This window comes from Mobula hypostoma, chromosome 7 (genome assembly GCF_963921235.1).
Source record: "Mobula hypostoma chromosome 7, sMobHyp1.1, whole genome shotgun sequence".
Lineage (NCBI taxonomy): Eukaryota > Metazoa > Chordata > Chondrichthyes > Myliobatiformes > Myliobatidae > Mobula > Mobula hypostoma.
The window spans coordinates 188,209,547-188,230,676 of NC_086103.1; the positions used below are offsets into that span (position 1 = coordinate 188,209,547).

The window sequence follows — 21,130 nt, forward strand, 5'->3', positions numbered from 1 at the left end:
CCCAGTTTTCCCCAAATCCATGGACATTAAGCTCCCAGCTATAATCTTCTTTCAAACAACAGGAATTCTGCAGATGCTGGAAATTCAAGCAACACACATCAAAGTTGCTGGTGAACGCAGCAGGCCAGGCAGCATCTTTAGGAAACGGTACAGTCGACGTTTCAGGCCGAGACCCTTCGTCAGGACTAACGTCGATTGCACCTCTTCCTAGAGATGCTGCCTGGCCTGCTGCGTTCACCAGCGACTTTGATGTGTGTTGCTAGAATCTTCTTTCGGCAGGATTCAGTGATGCCAACAACATACAACCATAAGACAAAGGAGCAGAATTAGGCCATTTGGCCCATCGAGTCTGCTTCATCATTCAATCATGGCTGAAGCTATTTTTCTATCTGCTCCTCAGCCACAGTTCCCAGGTCTCTCCCCGTAACCTTTGATACTATGTCCAATCAATTATCGATCAATATCTGCCTTGAATACACATATTGACCTGGCCTCCATACATGCCAATCCGTAATTGTGCTACAAGTTCATCCACCTTATTCTGTATATTGCACACATTCACATGTAACACTTTCAGTCCTGTACTCACCCTTTTCAATTTTGTCCGCCTTTTATGTTGCAACTCATCCTGTTGACTGCAATTTTGTGCTATCATCAGCTTCTCCTCACTACACATTGACACTGTCGCTCCTGTCTATCACCTTCTCAATCTCCCGTACGAGTTGAAGGTGATAGAACTGCAGCTCCATTTCTTTAATACGTTTTCTCAGGAGCTGCAGCCTGGTGCCCCAATGCGGATGTGTTTTTCTGGGAGACTGGTGGTCTCCCAGATTTCCCTCATCGCACACAGAGTACAGACACTGCCCCTGGAGCCATTCTCACTGAACGATTACACCCTAGCAGACGGGGAATGAACAAATAAGAACAGGAAGTGTCAAACTTACCAGATGCTGTACCTCGCCCAAACTTGATGAGCCAGAGCCTCTCTAAACACTGGCACGCTCAAAGAATGGCTGCCCCACTATCACTCGAGTTACTTTTATTGGCTCTTTCTAATGAATCCCTCTTCTTGGTTGCTCACTCCTCAATCAGAGACACTACCACAAAATGGACCTGACCGAAAGGTAGCCTTTTTTATGCATCCCGTGACGTTGTTTGTCCAAGAATTTATGTCCTTGATGGAGGGTTGGCTGGTGCAGGTGATGAAGGTCGCCACCATCATTTCCATGCCACCTTCACAGAGCTCCCATTAGGCAGGAGGTACAGAAGCCTGAAGTCCCACACCACAGGTCTCAGGAACAGCTACTTATCTTCAACCACTCAGTTCCTGAACTGACCAGCACAACCCAGATCTCCACCTCAGTAGAGCCAAAAAAACACAGTGCCCAGAAGAAAATTAGCCTTGTGGTTGTATATGCAGACAGATATGTATGTATTTTGATAATAAATTTACTTTGAACTTTGAACCACTTTGATCACAGCTCGAAAATGGACTTTATTGATCCGATTTCTGTTTTCTGTGAGCACTGCTTATCTGATGCTCTGCCAGAAATTCCGTTGGAAGCTTTTCATTGCACCATGAATACAAAATTCAAAGTAAATTTATTACCAAACTACATACTGTAAATGTCACCATATTCAACTGTGAGATTCATTTTCTTGCAGGTATGCCCAGCAGGACAAAGAAATACAACAGAGTCAATGAAAAACTATACACAAAGAAATAGAAACATAGAAAAATGGAAAACCTACAGCACAATACAGGCCCTTCGGCCACAAAGTTGTGCCGAACAGGTCCCTACCTTAGAACTACCCAGGCTTTACCCATAGCCCTCTACTTTTCTAAGCTCCATGTAGCCATCCAGGAGCCTCTTAAAAGACGTTATTGTATCCGCCTCCACCACTGCCGCTGGCAGCCAATTCCACACACTCACCACCCTTTGTGTAAAAAACTTACCTCTGACATCTCCTCAGTACCTCCTGCCAAGACTGACAAACAACTAATGAAGGCAATCTGTGCAAATTCAATAATAAAAATCCCAATAACAGGAGTTGTAGAACCTGTTCAGAGTTGAGGAGAGTTAAGTTATCGACGCTGGTTCAAGAACCTGAAGATGATGGCTGAGAGGTAATAACTGTTCCTGAACCTGGTGGTGTGGGACCTGATGGTTGAGGGGTAATAACTGTTCCTGAACCTGGTGGTGTGGGACCTGATAGTTGAGGGGTAATAACTGTTCCTGAACCTGGTGGTGTGGGACCTGATGGTTGAGGGGTAATAACTGTTCCTGAACCTGGTGGCGTGGGACCCGATGGCTGAGGGGTAATAACTGTTCCTGAACCTGGTGGCGTGGGACCTGATGGCTGAGGGGTAATAACTGTTCCTGAACCTGGTGGTGTGGGACCTGATGGTTGAGGGGTAATAACTGTTCCTGAACCTGGTGGTGTGGGACCTGATGGTTGAGAGGTAATAACTGTTCCTGAACCTGGTGGTGTGGGACCTGATGGTTGAGGGGTAATAACTGTTCCTGAACCTGGTGGTGTGGGACCTGATGGTTGAGAGGTAATAACTGTTCCTGAACCTGGTGGTGTGGGACCTGATGGTTGAGGGGTAATAACTGTTCCTGAACCTGGTGGCGTGGGACCCGATGGCTGAGGGGTAATAACTGTTCCTGAACCTGGTGGCGTGGGACCTGATGGCTGAGGCGTAATAACTGTTCCTGAACCTGGTGGTGTGGGACCTGATGGTTGAGGGGTAATTACTGTTCCTGAACCTCGGTGTGAGACCCGATGGTTGAAGGGTAATAACTGTTCCTGAGCCTGGTGGTGTGGGACCTGATGGTTGAGGGGTAATAACTGTTCCTGAACCTGGTGGTGTGGGACCTGATGGTTGAAGGGTAATAACTGTTCCTGAACCTGGTGGTGTGGGACCTGATAGTTGAGGGGTAATAACTGTTCCTGAACCTGGTGGTGTGGGACCTGATGGCTGAGGGGTAATAACTGTTCCTGAACCTGGTGGTGCGGGACCTGATGGTAGAGGGGTAATAACTGTTCCTGAACCTGGTGGTGTGGGACCTGATGGTTGAGAGGTAATAACTGTTCCTGAACCTGGTGGTGTGGGACCTGATGGTTGAGGGGTAATAACTGTTCCTGAACCTGGTGGTGTGGGACCTGATGGTAGAGGGGTAATAACTGTTCCTGAACCTGGTGGTGTGGGACCTGATGGTTGAGGGGTAATAACTGTTCCTGAACCTGGTGGTGTGGGACCTGATGGTTGAGGGGTAATAACTGTCCCTGAACCTGGTGGTGTGGGACCTGATGGTTGAGGGGTAATAACTGTTCCTGAACCTGGTGGTGTGGGACCTGATGGTTGAGAGGTAATAACTGTTCCTGAACCTGGTGGTGTGGGACCTGATGGTTGAGGGGTAATAACTGTTCCTGAACCTGGTGGCGTGGGACCTAATGGCTGAGGGGTAATAACTGTTCCTGAACCTGGTGGTGTGGGACCTGATGGTTGAGGGGTAATAACTGTTCCTGAACCTGGTGGTGTGGGACCTGATGGTTGAGGGGTAATAACTGTTCCTGACCCTGGTGTTGTGGGACCTGATGGTTGAGGGGTAATAACTGTTCCTGAACCTGGTGGCGTGGGACCTCTGGCTCTTACTAGTGCAGATGACAATAAACTCGCCTTTAGCTCTGACTTGTTTACTTTCTCTTCTTTTCTCCACTTTGGGACCTTCAAGCGATTTATAACGAGACAGCAACAGGTCTGATATGGTGGAAAGCTCAGCAACTGTTGTTCAGCACATCTCAGGGGTCACAGCTATCCAAGATGGCACTGGCGATAAATGGCGAAGATTTGTGGGCAGCTCACAGAACTACCATCTATTCTATTAAATATACTTCTTCTGAACCATGATCACTGCAGTCTGTAGCCTATAATTACCCTTTGAGAGCTGTGCTTCTGACCAATTGTATGACCTGCTGTTTTCACTCCATCCTGACAGATTTGGTGAACTGGACTCTTAAGAAGGCTGTTGTTGAGCTGGTTAGCTGGGTGGATTTTGGGCCAGATTGAAGCTTTGGGGCCCACCCAACAGTAAAAAAATGAACTGATGTTTTGCCAATTTAAGGGCTGAGCAAAACTTAAAAGATTAAGACATTGAGGCTGAGGGCCCTGAACTTTCTATCTGCCAGGGTCCCCCACTTGTGCCTGTCCCATCTGACTGGCTTTAATCTATCTCTGTTGCTTCTCACTGTTACCATTGAGCAGGAGATGCAGGAGCCTTGGGTGCACGTCTCCAAGTTCAGGAGATGCAGGAGCCTTGGGTCCATCCCACCAGGTTCAGGAGATGCTGGAGCCTTGGGTGCATGTCTCCAGGTTCAGGAGATGCAGGAGCGAGCCTTGGGTCCATCCCACCAGGTTCAGGAGATGCAGGAGCCTTGGGTCCATCCCACCAGGTTCAGGAGATACAGGAGCCTTGGGTGCAGGTCTCCAGGTTCAGGAGATGCAGGAGCCTTGGGTGCATGTCTCCAGGTTCAGGAGATGCAGGAGCCTTGGGTGCATGTCTCCAGGTTCAGGAGGTATAGGAGCCTTGGATGTAGGTCTCCAGGTTCAGGAGATGCAGGAGCCTTGGGTGCACGTCTCCAGGTTCAGGAGATGCAGGAGCCTTGGGTGCACGTCTCCAAGTTCAGGAGATGCAGGAGCCTTGGGTGCACGACTCCAGGTTCAGGAGCAGTTGTAACCCTGCAGCCATGGAGCTGCTGGTCTGGATTCACTCTCCTCAGTGCTGAACTGGCTCCATGGCTATGTGTGCACCTCCTGGGGACTCTTTGGTAAAGTTCTGTGTATTACATTATTAATGTTTTTATTGCTTGCACAATTTGTTATTTTTCCGCACATTGCGTGTTTGACAGACTTTATGAGATGGGGATTTTCATGGATTCCATTGTGTTTCTTTGCTTTGTGGGAGCCTGGAAGAAGATGAATCCCAAGGTTGTACACAACATAAAATAAATTTGCTTTGAACTTGGAATCAATAATCACTGAGGTAGGGAAGCGTACAGGATATCTGGGGTTGGGAAAGGTTGTATCCAGCTGTTTATTCTTAAATTAGATTGTTTAATTATTATTTTCTTTGCAGTTTTACAATTAATTGTCTGCTTGTATTTTATATATGGTAATTACTTGTTTACAGGTAACTGCCCAGTATGGTCACAGTATGTATATGTGGTAATTCAACGTGCCCCTAGTGGTTGTATTGGTATAATCCTGGAGCTTCGCAGGTACTGTATTAGTTGAATGGGTGATTCATATTGACAAATTTGAATGGAACTTTCCTCATCTATGTGTACAAAAGAGCTAACCGCGAGGCCAGTGCCATTGTAGTCTCTTATTTCATTATGACTGTCCCACCCTTCACTTCACTTAGTAGACCTCTATCACTGTTTCAATGTTCCATTCTTCTACCAATGCTTAATAAATCGAAGGTGAAGCAACAGGTTTTGTGCTTCTTTCCGGACTTCTGAAAGAACCTTGGATTCAAACACCAGAATGGTGCGGTATATCTGGATAAATTCTTGAATGACTGGGGTTCGGAAGTGTACGACTGAGAGCTGATAAAGGGGATCGGGGTAAATGGGTTAGTATGGATGCCAGGCTCAAGGGCCACCAGCTGCATTACACGGCTCCATGAGTCTAGGACAGGGGTAGGCAACCTACGGCTCACAGGGTAGATCCGGCCCGTGAGCAAATATTGAGATACTATGCTTATCCGGCCCGCGAGTGATTTTTCCTTATTCTGAGTGTTTCACGCGACCACACTGATGGACATGCATGGCGTCTTGTTACACTGGCCCCAGGTTCCATTTTGTTCCAAACCAAACACTGGTATATACGAATGACGGGAAGGCAGACTACCCTATTAATATGTATTAGATACTCTCAGTGTATTCACAGGTTTTCAGATGGGATCGTTCAAATTTGTAAACAGAAACAGTGTCACTGTGTTTTAACAAGAAATCCACGCTAAATATCCAGATATTTACATGTGCTACGATACTTGTTGAATAACTCACGTTTCGAAATAAAATCAAAGAAAAAAATTCCCATGGCAATGAATGCAAAACGCAGGAAGGTAGACGCTGAGTGCAGAAAAAGCAGTGAAAATGAAGGAAATATCCGTGCCAGCTACCAAGTCTCAAAACGTATTGCAGAAAAGATGAAGCCTTTTATAAATGGAGAGTTTGTCAAAGCATGTTTACCGGCAGTGGTGAATATTGTTTGTCCAGAAAAGAAATCTTTATTTGCATCTATCAGCCTGTCAGCAAGAACGATCACACGGCGAGTTGAAGAAATGTCAGCAGATGTTAAAAGTTGTTTAAGGGATGCCTGCAACGAATTGCATTTTTTTTCAATTGCGCTTGATGAGAGTACAGACTTGAGAGACACTGCTCAACTTGCAGTGTTTGTGCGAGGAGCGACCTCAACTTCTCAAATTTTTGAAGAGTTTATTCAATTAATTCCTATGAAAGACACGGTTACTGGAGCAGACATTTTTGAAGCTTTGCTGAAAATGATGTCAGAAATGAAACTTAATGTGTCGAAGCTAATTGGCATCACAACTGATGGGGCACCAGCAATGGTGGGACAGAAAAACTAAACTGAGTTCTTTCATTACTAATTGGCATCCTTGGTTAAGCACAAATGATTTTTTCACATGTGTTATTCATTAAATCTGAGGCAAAACATAACTAGATGTATTTAAATGGATAATTCCCATATTTCAAGTTTTTTATGGCATTTATCTGGCCCACTGTCTGCTCATTAATACGCGATCCGGCCCACAGAGGCAAAAAGGTTGCCGACCCCTGATCTAGGCCTTGAGGCAGACTGACTGAGCTGGAATGTATTTGTGAACAGGAACAGCTTTCCCACACCGTTGACTAGGTGCCAGTGCTATACTGGGAGTGGAACCTCTCAGCCAGCAGAACACCCTGGTCTTTACATTACTCTCAACTCACAATGTGACCGACACTAACTGAGGTGACGCTAGGGATCTCGTGAGGAAGCTAGATCTTCAGCTTGGTTTGCCGGCACTCAAACAAAGCCAGTTCTCATGCCCTCTCACCTCCTGCGTGCTGTTTCTCACATGTTCTGCACAAGCCACATCCACATTCATTCTTAGTGCTCCCTGCAGACTCTCTCTCTGTTGTCCTGGTCTCTGGCTCCTCCAGTTGTGGGGAATTGGCATCCTGCAGTCCCTCTGTTACCTGAAAAACAATGACGCAGGAAGTGAATGACCATCTCATACCTGTGTATCCCGCCACCCCTCTCCAGTCCCAGGGTACCCTTGTCAGCCCTCTCCAGTCCCAGGGTACCCTTGTTAGTCCTCTCCAACCCCAGGGTACCCTTGTCAGCCCTCTCCGACCCCAGGATATCCCACCAGCCCTCTCCAGTCCCAGGGTACCCTTGTCAGCCCTCTCCAGTCCCAGGGTACCCTTGTTAGTCCTCTCCAACCCCAGGGTACCCTTGTCAGCCCTCTCCGACCCCAGGATATCCCACCAGCCCTCTCCAGTCCCAGGGTACCCTTGTCAACCCTCTCCAACCCCAGGGTACCCTTGTCAGCCCTATCCGAGCCCCAGATACCCTCGCCACCCCTCTCTGACCCCAGGGTATCCCGCCACCCCTCTCCAGTCCCAGGGTACCCTTGTCAGCCCTCTCCGACCCCAGGGTATCCCACCACCCCTCTCCAGTCAATAGACAATAGACAATAGGTGCAGGAGTAGGCCATTCGGCCCTTCAAGCCAGCACCACCATTCACTGTGATCATGGCTGATCATCCATAATCAGTATCTAGTTCCTGCCTTATCCCCATAACCTTTGATTCCGTTATCTTTAAGAGCTCTATCCATCTCTTTCTTGAAAGCATCCAGAGACTTGGCCTCCACAGCCTTCTGGGGCAGAGCATTCCATATATCCACCACTCTCTGGGTGAAAAAGTTTTTCCTCAACTCCGTTCTAAATGGCCTACCCCTTATTCTTAAACTGTGGCCTCTGGTTCTGGACTCACCCATCAGCGGGAACATGCTTCCTGCCTCCAGCGTGTCCAATCCCTTAATAATCTTATATGTTTCAATAAGATCCCCTCTCAGTCTTCTAAATTCCAGAGTATACAAGCCCAGTCGCTCCAATCTTTCGACATATGATAATCCCACCATCCCGGGAATTAACCTCGTGAACCTACGCTGCACTCCCTCAATAGCAAGGATGTCCTTCCTCAAATTTGGAGACCAAAACTGCACACAGTACTCTAGGTGTGGTCTCACCAGGGCCCTGTACAGCTGCAGAAGGACCTCTTTGCTCTTATACTCAATTCCCCTCGTTATGAAGGCCAGCATGCCATTAGCTTTCTTCACAGCCTGCTGTAATTGCATGCTTGCTTTCAGTGACTGATGTACAAGAACACCTAGATCTCGTTGTACTTCCCCTTTTCCTAACTTGACTCCATTGAGATAATAATTTGCCTTCCCGTTTTTACCACCAAAGTGGATAACCTCACATTTATCCACATTAAACTGCATCTGCCATGCATCTGCCCACTCACCCAACCTGTCCAAGTCACCCTGCATTCTCATAACATCCTCCTCACATTTCACACTGCCACCCAGCTTTGTGTCATCGGCAAATTTGCTAATGTTACTTTCAATTCCCTCACCTAAATTTCTGTAGTGCTGAGTTTAATGGGACGAGTCTGCAAGGGCCTGGCAAACTCATCCCATTAAACTCAGCACTACAGAAATGTCAACAGAAACTTTAACCATCTCATCCCTGGGAGAGGAAGGAAAAGGTGGGCTACATCTGGGACAATGTGAAGGACAGAGGACTCTGGTGAGCTGCTGTCAGCCCCAGTAGCAGTGATAGGCCACAGCTTCTTCAGGTAGATTTCAGCAACCAATCTTGTGTGTTTATTTCAGAAATGCAGCTGAGACAGGCCAGGGAAGAAAGATAAAGACACTCAGGGTATTTGGTATCTGGAATGAGCTACTAGAGGAGGTGGACAGATGCTGGAATGAGCAGGAGACAGAGGGATAAGGGAGTTAATGCAGGCAGGTGGGATTGGTGTAGACCATTGGCAATGGAATTGCTTTATTGTCAAATGTACTAAGACCCAGTGAAAAGTTTGTCTTGCATACTGTTCATACAGATCAGATTATTACACAGAGCATTGAGGTAGAACAAGGTACAGTAAAACAATAACAGAATGCAGAGTAACGTGTGACAGTTACAGAGGAACCGCAGTGCAGATAAACAACAAGATGTAAAGTCATAATGAGGTAGATTGTGAGGACAAGAGTTCATGTTACCATACCAGGGAACTATTTAATAGTCCGATAACAGTGGGACTGAAGCTGTCCTTGAGCCTGGGGGGGGGGGGGTACGTGCTTTCAGGCTTTTGTATCTTCTGCCGGATGGGAGAGGGGAGACGAAAGAATGTCCAGGGTGGGTGGGGGCTTTGATTTTGCTGACGGTTCTACTGAAGCAGCGAGGAGAGTAGACAGAGTCCATGGACGGGAGGCTGGTCCCCGTGATCTGCTGCATTGTGTCCACAGCTCTCTTGTGGGGCAGAGTATTTGCTGTACTGAGCTGAGATGCATTGGATAGAATGCTTTCTCTGGTGCAGTGATAAAATTGGTGAGGGTCAATAATGATCAGTACAGACATGATGGGCCACAGGTTCTGTTCCTAAGCTGTAGAACTGTGTCTGTAAACCCTCCCGCAGTGCAGTCGTCCCAAACCCCAGACCTGAGGTGATGGAGGTGAGGAATGTGCTGGCCTCCACCCGCCCCCCGCGTGATTGTGTGATGGACGCAGCGACTGGCCAGCGGCCACACACTCAGACTGGATAGGCATGGCCTCGATAACACAACACTCACCTCCAGTATGCTCTCACCCACAGACCTCAGCACCCACGACATCTTCTCCAGCAGCTCTGTGCGGCACGGATGGATGGCAAACCGCCTGGCCTCGTCGAACTTCAGCATCACCTTCAGTAACGCAGTCTGGCCCGGGTTCCTGCGCTATGGGGCAAAGCATCAAAAACAACATCCAGTATAGAGAGCATCCACAGTCAGGCCTGAGGGCTGGTGAGGGAGATGAGACAGGCAGCTCTAACGGAACGCTATTAGAGTGCCAGTGATCTCCAGTCAGAGTTTGATTCCTGCCACTGTTTGTACGTTCCACCCGTGACTGGATGGGTTTCCTCTGGCTCCCCTGCTTTTCTCCCACGTGTTAGGGTTAGGACATCAGTGAATTGTGGGCATGTTATGGGATGCTGGACGTTAGTGAGTTGTGGGCATGTTAATGGGGTGCTGGACGTTAGTGAGTTGTGGGCATGTTATGGGGTGCTGGACGTTAGTGAGTTGTGGGCATGTTAATGGGGTGCTGGACGTTAGTGAGTTGTGGGCATGTTATGGGGTGCTGGACGTTAGTGAGTTGTGGGCATGTTATGGGATGCTGGACGTTAGTGAGTTGTGGGCATGTTATGGGATGCTGGACATCAGTGAATTGTGGGCATGTTAATGGGGTGCTGGACGTTAGTGAGTTGTGGGCATGTTATGGGGTGCTGGACGTTAGTGAGTTGTGGGCATGTTATGAGGTGCTGGACGTTAGTGAGTTGTGGGCATGTTATGGGGTGCTGGACGTTAGTGAGTTGTGGGCATGTTATGGGGTGCTGGACCTGAGTTGTGGGCATGTTATGGGGTGCTGGACATTAGTGAGTTGTGGGCATGTTAATGGGGTACTGGATGCATGGCGAGACTTGTGAGCTGCTCCCAGCTCAATTCTTGCTGATTTGATTTGACACGAACAATGCATTTCACTGGATGTTTCAATGTATGTGTGACACATAAAGCAAATCTATACACTTTAGTGAGACTGGGAGACGCACAGTGACGGGGCCTAGCGGGGTACTGGGGAACAGAGGCAACCTGGTGTACAAGTCCGGGGATTCCTGATGATGATGTCACAGGTAGATAGTGTGGAGAAGAAACAGACAGGAGAGTATCGCAGCAGTGAGAGCACAGAAACCTGGTACCGACAGACGCATGAGCCCAACAGAGCACGAATGGACACTGGGAAAGTTGGGACAAGTCAGAGATAGGCAGCATAGCTTTGCCCAGGCAGGTCCCACTGACCAAGTGAACTGGGGTTTTTAAAAGAATTAACAACCTGCATCGATGAGGCCAACGATTTCAATTAGACCCAAAGACACAGGAGCAGAATTAGGCCATTCAGCCCATCGAGTCTGCTCTGCCATTCCACCATGGCTGATTTATTATCCCTCTCAACCTCCTTCTCCTGACTTCTCCCCATAACTAGCAGCACCCTTACTAATCAAAGTTCGACACACACAGAATGCTGGAGGAACTCAGCAGGCCAGGCAGCATCCAAGGAAAAGAGTAAAGAATTGATATTTTGAGCCGAGACCCTTCATCATGGCCTGAGAAAAAAAGATGAGAAGTCACAGTAAGAAGATGGGGGGAGGGGATGAAGAAATACGAGTTGGTAGGTGATAGGTGAAACCAGGAAGGGGAAGGGGATGAAGGTAAGAACTGGGAAGGCGATTGGTGAGAGAGGTAAAGGCTGAAGAAGGGGGAATCTGACAGGAAAGGACAGAAGGTCATGGAAAAAAGGAAAGGGGGAAGCACCAGAGGGAGGTGATGGGCAGGTAGGGGGATAAGGTGACAGAGGGAAACGGGAATGGGGATTGGTGAGGGGGAGGGATTACCAGATGTTTTTCTGTTTGCAAGGATAAGTGCCAGGAGGGAGATCAGTGGGGAGGGATGAATGGACAAGGGTGTCGCTTAGGGAGCGATCCCTGCGGGAAGCAGAAAGTGGGGGGGGGTGGGTGGGGAGGGAAAGATGTGCTTGGTGCTGGGATCCCATTTGAGATGTTGGAGGTTTGGGAGAATTATGTGCTAGATGTGGAGGCTGGTGGGGTGGTAGGTGATGCCAAGAGGAACCCTATCCCTAGTGGGGTGGCGAGACGATAGGGTGAGGGTGATGTGTGTGAAATGGAAGAAGTAGCTGAGCAAGTCCTACACCTGCCTTACACTTCCTCCCTCACTGCCATCCAGGGCCCTAAACAGTCCTTCCAGGTGAGGCGACACTGTACCTGTGAGTCTGGTGGGGTGCTCACTGTGTGGGCTCTTGTATATTGGTGAGATACTACATAGATTGGGAGACCGCTTTGCCAAGCATCTCTGGTCCATCAGCCAGAAAAAGTGGGATCTTCCAGCCGCCACCCATTTTAATTCCACTTTCCATTCCCCTTCCGACATGTCAATCCATGGCCTCCTCCACTGTCACGATGAGGCCACACTCAGGTTGGAGGAACAACACCTTATATTCTGTCCAGGTAGCCTCCAACCTGATGGCATGAATACTGATTCCTCGAACTTCTGGGAATGCCTCCCTCACTCTCCTTCACCATTCCCTATTCCCATTTTCCTCTCTCACCTTATCTCCCTACCCACCCATCACCTCCCTCTGGTGCTCCACCTCCTTCCCTTTCGTCCATGGCCTTCTGTCCTCTCCCATCAGATTCCCACTTCACCACTCAATCTCCCAGCTCTTTACTTCACAGCCACCCTCCCAGTTTCACCTACCACCTACCACCTTGAATTCCTTCCTCCCCTCCTCCCACCTTTTTACTCTGACCTAATTCTTTTTCTCCAGTCCTGATGAGGGGTCTTGGCCCAAAACATTGACTTTTTTAACGACTGCATAAAGGCCAAGGAAAAGGGATATAAGGTAGCAAAAAAGTGAGTGGGAAGTTGGATGATTAGGAAGCTTTTAAAATCCAACAAAAGGCAACAATAAAAAGCTATAAGAAGGGAAAAGATGAAATACAAGGGCAGACTAGCCAATAATATAAAGCAGGATATTACAATTTTTTTCAGTTATATAAAGAGTAAAGGGGAGGTGAGAGTTGATATTGGACCACTGGAAAATGATGCTGGTGAGGTAGTCCTGACGAAGGGTCTCGGCCCGAAACGTCAACTGTACCTCTTCCTATAGATGCTGCCTGGCCTGTTGTGTTCCACCAGCAACTTTTATGTGCATTGCTGGTGAGGTAGTAATGGGGGACAAAGAAATGGCAGATGAACTTAACGGGTACTTTGCATCAGTCTTCACTGTGGAAGACACTAGCAGTGTGCCAGAGGTCTGTGAGTGTCAGGGAGCAGGAGTGAGTGCCATTGTTATTACAAAGGAGAAAGTGTTAGGCAGACTCAAAGGTCTTAAGGTGGATAGGTCAACTTGGTCAGATGGACTACATCCCAGAGTCCTGAGAGAGGTTGCTGAAAAGATAACGGATGCATTGGTCATGATGTTTCAAGAATCACTTGATTCTGCCATCATCCTGGAGGACTGAAAGATTGCAAATGTCACTCCAATCTTTAAGAAGAAGAAGAAAGCCCTTAACTCCGAATGGAGTCATTGGGACGCTGTCATGATGGCGTTTTTTTTAGCAGGCTTTCTTATTTTTACGAGGCCGAGTTGCTAGCTTGACGCTCAACCCAGCACGGATGGAAAGCGTGCAAGGGAGCTGGCTGGATTTGAACTTGTGAGCCTTCGCTCTGAAGTCCTGCGCTGATGCCACTACACCACCAGCCAGCTATCTTTAAGAAGAGAGGAAAGCAAAAGAAAGGAAATTATAGGCCAGTCACCCTAACCTCAGTGGCTGGTAAAGTGTTGGAAACTATTATTAAGGATGAGGTTTTGAGTGTATTTGGAGACTAATGATAAAATAAGTCAAAGTCAGCATGGTTTCTGTAAAGGAAAATCTTGCCTGACAAATCTTCTAGAGTTCTTTGAGAAAGTAATCAGCAGGGTAGACAAAGGAGAGACAGTGGATGTCATTTACTTGGTTTTCAGAAAGCATTTCATAAGGACCCACACATGAGGCTGCTTATGTTGTTTGAGAAGATCAGTGTGGAGGATCAGAGGGATCTTGGGGTCCATGTCGATAGGACACCCAAAGCTGCTGCACAGGTTGACAGTGTGGTTAAGAAGGTGCATGGTGGTGTTGGCCTTCATCAACCATGGAATTGAGTTCAAGAGCCATGAGGTAATGTTACAGCTATACAAGACCTTAGTTCGACCCCACTTGGAGTACTGTGCTCAGTTCTGGTCACCTCACTACAGGAAGGATGTGGAAATGTGGAACACACTACCAGGGGTGATGGTAGAGGCAGATACTTGAGGGGAGGGTAAGAAACTCTAAGGCACGTCCTATCACTGAACTGTTCCCACAACTTCTGGACTCACTTTCAAGGACTCTTCATCTCATGTTCTCACTGCTTATTTATTCATTATTATATATGTTTTTCTTTTTGTATTTGCAGTTTGTTGTCTTTTACACAGTAGTTTTCTGCCCTGTTTCTACAGGTTTTCATTGATTGTTTTAAGAACATAAGAAATAGGAACAGGTGTAGGCCATCCGGCCCATCCAGCCTGCTCCGATTTGGTTTTGGATTTATTGAGTATGCCCATGAGAAAATGAATCAGGGTTGTATAGCGTGACACATATGTACATTGATAATAAATTAACTTTGAACATGAATGAAAGACATATGGAGGGAAGGAAAAGATGCATCTTGGAGTGGGTAAAAAGGTGGCGTTCAATGTTCTGTGTTTTCCTGGAGTGGAGAGGATTAAAACAGGAACATGACTGCTATATATCAGTAGGTAAGCTCCAGGAAAAAATTCCCCTTATTTGAGGCAGATAGGAGGAAAGGGGGAAGCTACAGATGGACGTAAGATAGACTTTTGCAGAGAGTGAACCCTATCAAGTTAAGTATATTATCTCAGTTCTAATGAAAGGTCTCTGACATGAGATATCAATCAGTTTCCTTTCCCACAGATGCAGGATGACCTGTTGAATGTGTGAACAAACTGGAGGAACAATTGGCTTAACACAGAAGAAGAGGTGTTGGGGAACATCTGCACCTTGTGTAAGGGTTGTCCAACCCAGTAAACATCGTCAGGTTCAATTACAGATTTTACCCCTCAACCATCAGGTCCCACACCACCAGGTTCAGGAACAGTTATTACCCCTCAACCATCAGGTCCCACACCACCAGGTTCAGGAACAGTTAATACTTGCAACCATTAGGAGCCATACAAAATTGGATAAGTTCACTCAACTTCACTCACCCATGTTCTCATAACCAATGGACTCACTTTCAAGGACTTTTCATTTCATGTTCTCAATATTTATTGCTTATTTATTAATTGTTTTTTTTTTCTTTTTGTGTCTGCATTTTTGTAGTCCTATTGTTTGCTGTATTTCACTGACTCTATTGAGTTTCACGGTATTTCCCACGAATGCCCACAATAAAATGAATCTCAGGGTAGTATATGGTGACATTTATGTGGTTTGATATTAAATGTACTTTGAAAGTTGAACAGTGAAGTGACCGTCACCCAGGTGTCAGCAGACAGCCCAGCCTCTTGGTGGTTGTGTAATGGACTATGCCAGGAGTCTGACAGCCTGTTGTGCTGACTGTTCCTACCTGCAGCATGGCTCTTACGAAGCTGTCCAGCTCGCTCTGCACCACACTGATGAGGTTCTCGACAGCCATGTGAGTAACCAGTGATGACAATCTCCCCAGGCTCTCGGTCGTCTGACGGGCGTCCTGCAGCCATCTTTCCGCCTGTTCTTGCTGTAGCCGGGCAGTGTGCACAGATGCCCGGGGCAAGTTGTCCTCTGTCAGCCAGAGCTGCTTCTTGCTGTCCTCCACCATCTGATAACTGTCCATATGTACCTGCACCAATCACAGATCGCAATCAGCAGCAGGGAACCAATCACAGACTGCAGTCAGCACAAGCGAACCAATCACAGATTGCAGTCAGCAAAAGGGAACCAATCACAGATCGTAGTCAGAAGGGAACCAATCACAGATCGCAGTCAGCACAAGAGAACCAATCACAGATCGCAGTCAGCACAAGGGAACCAATCACAGATCGCAGTCAGCAGAAGGGAACCAATCACAGATCGCAGTCAGCAGAAGGGTACCAATTATCGTCACAAACGTGAAAAACTCTGTGGATGCTGGAAATCCAGAGTAACACACACAAAATGCTGGAGGATCTCAGCAGATCAGGCAGCATCTGTGAAAGGAGTAAATAGTTAGCGTTTTGCGCTGAGACCCTTCATTAGGACTGGAAAAAGAGATGAGTTCCGAGTCAGAAGGTGGGGAGCAAGGGGAGGAAGAGGTCAAGGTGGTTGATGATAGGTGAAACCAGGAGTGAGGGAGGGTGAAGTAGAGAGTTCGGAAGTTGATTGGTGGAAGAGATAAAGGTCTGGAGGAGGGGGAATCTGATAGGAGAGAGTAAAAGACCATGGACGAAAAGAACTGTACAGGCCAGTCAGCAAAGCGGGGGGGGGGGGGCAATCACAGATCACACTCAGTACAGGGGCACCAATCAGACCAGAGTCTGCAGAGATGAACCAATCACAGTTCAGAATCTGCACAGAGGGAACCAATCATACATCAGAGTGAACCCAGTGAACAAATCAGAAATCAGTTCTGGAGAACCAACCACAGGGGAGGGGAGATGAAAAGTGGAAGGCACGGGTTTAAGGGGAGATGGGGAAGAACTAGAAGGGGTCCGAGAGCTAACTTCTTCACCCAGAGGGTGCTGAGTGTATGGAACGAGCTGCCAGAGCAAGTGGTGGAGTAGGGCCGATTATAATGTTTACAAGCCATTTGTACATGGATAGGGAAGGTTTAGGCGGTGTTGGGCCAAACGTAAGCAAATGGGAGCAGCTCAGGTTTAGACATTACAACTTTGAAGGTCTGATCACGTGAAGGTGTTGGGGATCTGGTTCGGAGGGGCCGAGGCATGCAATAAGAACTGGCAGGAGCGGACTGCCAAGGTGAAACAGAAACTGGGACTGTGGGGAGGGCGCTCCCTGTCGATAACGGGCAAGAACCTGGTCATCAGGTGTGAGGTGCTCTCAGGGCTGCTGTACTTGGTGCAGGTGTGGCCCGTCCCCCGCTCCTACAGCTTGGAAATCACCCGAGCTGTCTTCAGATTCGTCTGGAGATCCAAGATGGAGTGGGTCAGCCGGACCATCATGCACAAGTCCCTGGACAATGGGGACAAGAACGTCCCCAATGTCGCCCTTACCCTGATGGCCAGCTTCGTGTGTGGCTGCATCAGGTTGTGTGTAGAACCCAGGTATGTGGACACCAAGTACCACTATGTGCCCAGGTTCTACCTGTCGCCCTGGCTACGAAGAATGGGTCTGGCCCCACTCCCGCTCAACGCCCCAGTCAGCTGGTCGTTGCCGCCATACCTGTCCTTTGTAGAAAAGTTCTTCCAGGAGAACACCTTTGACCACAGGGCCATCAGGCAGTGGCCAGCATGTAATGTCCTACAGGCACTGCAGGAGAAGGACGTGATGGACACAGTGGGGTGGTTCCCTGAGCAGACCGTCCAGTTCATCTGGTAAAATGCCTCATCGCCAGATCTCACCAACAGGCGCCAGGACCTCGCCTGGCTGGCGGTGAGAGGGGCCCTCCCAGTCAGATCCCTCCTGTACGCCTGGAACGTCGTCTCCACACCCTGCTGCTCATGGGAGGACTGCAGTGAGGAGGAGTCTGTGACCCACCTCTTTGCACACTGTCAGTTTGCAGAGAGGGTGTGGAGGAGGATGGACGGGCTAGTGTCATGTTTTATCTCCAGCAGCTGCGCAACAGAGGACTCTCTGATCTACGGGCTGCTCCCGGGGACGCACATGGAGACCAATGTCCGGTGCTGCTGGCAGATCATCAACTCGGTGAAAGACGCTCTTTGGTTGGCCCGAAACTTGATGGTCTACCAGCACATGGAGACGTCCGAGGGAGAATGGTGCCGACTGGCACATTCTCGGCTGCAGGAGTACGTGCTGAGGGATGCACTGAAACTCGGTGCAGCCACCACAAGGGCCCGGTGGGGAAGGACCACGGTTTAGGTTTCTCCACCCGTGGGAGTGGGAGGGCTCGGTGGGAGGGGAGTATACCCCTCAACAATGGTGTGGGAAGGTGAACCAATGGATTGCCACATGGGTGGCCAAAGTATGGATATCTAGAGACCATAAGGGAAATGTGTGTAAAGGATTGAGTGTCATTGAATGGTTTAATGTATATAATTTTATTTTTGAATCAAGTGTATTTTGAAACTTAAAAAAACTTTGAGCTGAAGGGCCTGTACCTGTTGCTATAATCCTATGGCAGAGCCCTTAACAGTGGTGATGAGCAAGGGGAGCTTGGGGTCCAAGTTCAAAGTTCCATGAAAGTGGCTATGCTGGTTGATAGGGTGGTTAAGGAGGCATGGGCAGGCTTACTTTTATTAGTTGAGATATTGAATTCAAAAGTCAGCAAGTTCTGTTGCATCTTCATAAAACACTAGTTAGGCCGTATCTGGAGTACGGCACATAGTTTTTGTCACCCCATTAAAGGAAGGATGTCAAGGCTTTAGAGAGGGTGAAGAGGAAATTTACCAGGATGATGCCTGAATTAGAAGACATGTGCTATAATGAGAAGTTGGACAAACTTGGGCTGTTTATAGGATTATAAGAAGCACAGAACAGGGAAATCTACAGCACATTACAGGCTCTTCGGCCCACAATGTTGTGCTGACCATGTAACCTACACTAGAAGCTGCCTAGAATTTCCCTACTGGATAGCCCTCTGTTTTTCTGGGCTCCATGCATTGTTCATATCTAACAGTCTCTTACGAGACCCTATTGTATCTGCCTCACCAACATCACCGGCAGTGCATTCCATGCACCCACCACTCTCTATGTGGAAAAACTTACCCCTGACCTCCCCTTGGTACCCATTTCCAAGTACATTAAAACTATGTCCCCTCTTGTTAGCCATTTCAACCCTGGGGAAAAGCCTCTGGCTATCCACATAATCAATGCATCTCATCATCTTATACACCTCTATCAAGTCACGTCTCATCCTCCGTCACTCCAAGGGAAAAAGGTCAAGTTCACTCAACCCATTCTCATAAGGTACGCCTTCCAATCCAGGCAACATCCTTGTAAATCTCCTCTGCACTCTCTATATAGTATCCACATCCTTCCTGTAGTGAGGTCACCAGAACTGAACACAGTACTCCAAGTGTAGTCTGACCAAGGTCTTACATAGCTGTAACATTACCTCACAGCTCTTGAACTCAATCCCATGGTTGATGAAGGCCAACACACCATATGCCTTCCTAAAACACTGTCAACCTGCGCAGTAGCTTTGAGTGTCCTATGGACACGGATCCCAAGATCTCTCTAATCCTCCACACTACCAAGAGTCTTACAATTAATATTATATTCTGCCTTCAAAGTTGACCTACCAAAATGAACCACCTCACATTTCTCTGGGTTGAACTCCATCTGCCACTCCTCAGCCCAGTTTTGCATCCTATCAATGTCCCGCTGTAACCTCTACTCTATCCACAACACCCCAAACCTTTGTGTCATCACCAAACTTACTATCCTGCCTTTCTACCTCTTCATCCAAGTCATTTATAAAATCACGAAGAGAAGGGATCCCAGAACAGATCCCTGTGGAACACCACTGGTCACTGAACTACATGCAGAATACAAACCAGCTACAACTACCCTTTGCCTTCCGAGGGCAAACCAATTCTCAATTCACAAAGCAAGGTCTCCTTGGATCCCATGACTTCTTACTTTCTGAATGAGCCTTGCATGGGGAACCTTATCAAATGCCTTACTGAAATCCATATACACTACATCCACTGCTCTACCTTCATCAACCTGTTTAGTCACATCCTCAAAAAATTCAGTCAGGCTCGTAAGGCAGGACCTGCCTTTCACAAAGCCATGCTGACTATTCCTAATTGTATTAGGTCTCTCCAAATGCTCATTAATCCTGCTTCTCAGGATTTCCTCCATCAACTTACCAAACACTGAAGTAAGACTCACTGGCCTATAATTTCCTGGGCTGTCTCTACTCCCTTTCTTGAACAAGGGAACAACATCCGCAACCCTCCAATCCTCTGGTACTTCTCCTGTCCCGATTGATGATGCAAAGATCATCTCCAGAGGTTCAGCAATCTCCTCCCTCACTTCCCACAGTAACTTTGGATATATCTTGTCCGGACCCAGTGACTAATAAGACCATAAAACCATAAGATATAGGAGCAGAAGTAGGCTATTTGGCCCATTGAGTCTGCTCCGCTATTCGATCATGGGCTGATACAATTCTCCAGGCATCCCCATTCCCCTGCCTTCTCCCCATACCCTTTGATGCCCTGGCTAATCTCTGCCTTAAATGCACCCAATGACTTAGCCTCCATAGCCACTCATAGCAACAAATTCCACAGATTTACCACCCTCTGACTAAAGTAATTTCTCTGCATCTCTGTTCTAAATGGACATCCTTCAACCCTGAAGTTGTGCCCTCTTGTCCTATACTCCCCTACCATGGGAAATAACTTTGTCATGTCTGATCTGTTCAGGCCTTTGAATATTTTTCCATGAGATCCTCCCTCATTCTTCTGAACTCCAGGGAATACAGCCCAAGAGCTGCCAGACGTTCCTCATACAGTAACCCTTTCATTCCTGGAATCATTCTCATGAATCTTCTCTGAACCCACTCCAATGTCAGTATATCCCTTCTAAAATAAAGAGCCCAAAAGTGCACACAATACTCCAAGTGTGGTCTATGAGTGCCTTATATGCTCTTATATGTTGCCTGGATTGGGGAGCATACCATATGAGAATAGGTTGAGTGAACTCGGCCTTTTCTCCTTGGAGCGACAGAGGATGAGAGGTGACCTGATAGAGGTGTACAAGATGATGAGAGGCATTGATCGTGTGGATAGTCAGAGGCTTTTTCCCAATGGCTAGCATGAGAGGGCACAGTTTTAAGGTGCTTGGAAGTAGGTACAGAGGAGATGTCAGGGGTAAGTTTTTTTCGCAGAGTGGTGAGTGTGTGGAATGGGCTGCTGGCGGCGGTGGTGGCAGAAACGATAGGGTCTTTTAAGAGACTCCTGGATAGGTAGAAGGAGCTTAGAAAAATAGAAGGCTATGGGTAAGCCTAGGTAATTTCT

The 21,130-nt window shown here is 47.7% G+C and overlaps 1 protein-coding gene across 1 annotated transcript in view; it reads right to left on the reverse strand.

Moving 5' to 3' along the window:
- The window catches only part of LOC134349967 (dynein heavy chain domain-containing protein 1), a 221,153-nt gene that overhangs the window by 150,499 nt on the left and 49,524 nt on the right, over nucleotides 1-21,130 (reverse strand). The window contains exons 6-8 of the mRNA XM_063054919.1: nucleotides 15,577-15,828; nucleotides 9,934-10,077; nucleotides 7,128-7,269 (exon numbers count right to left, since the gene is read on the reverse strand). Coding sequence (XP_062910989.1) covers nucleotides 7,128-7,269; nucleotides 9,934-10,077; nucleotides 15,577-15,828 — 538 coding nt within the window. The remainder of the gene's footprint in view (nucleotides 1-7,127; nucleotides 7,270-9,933; nucleotides 10,078-15,576; nucleotides 15,829-21,130) is intronic.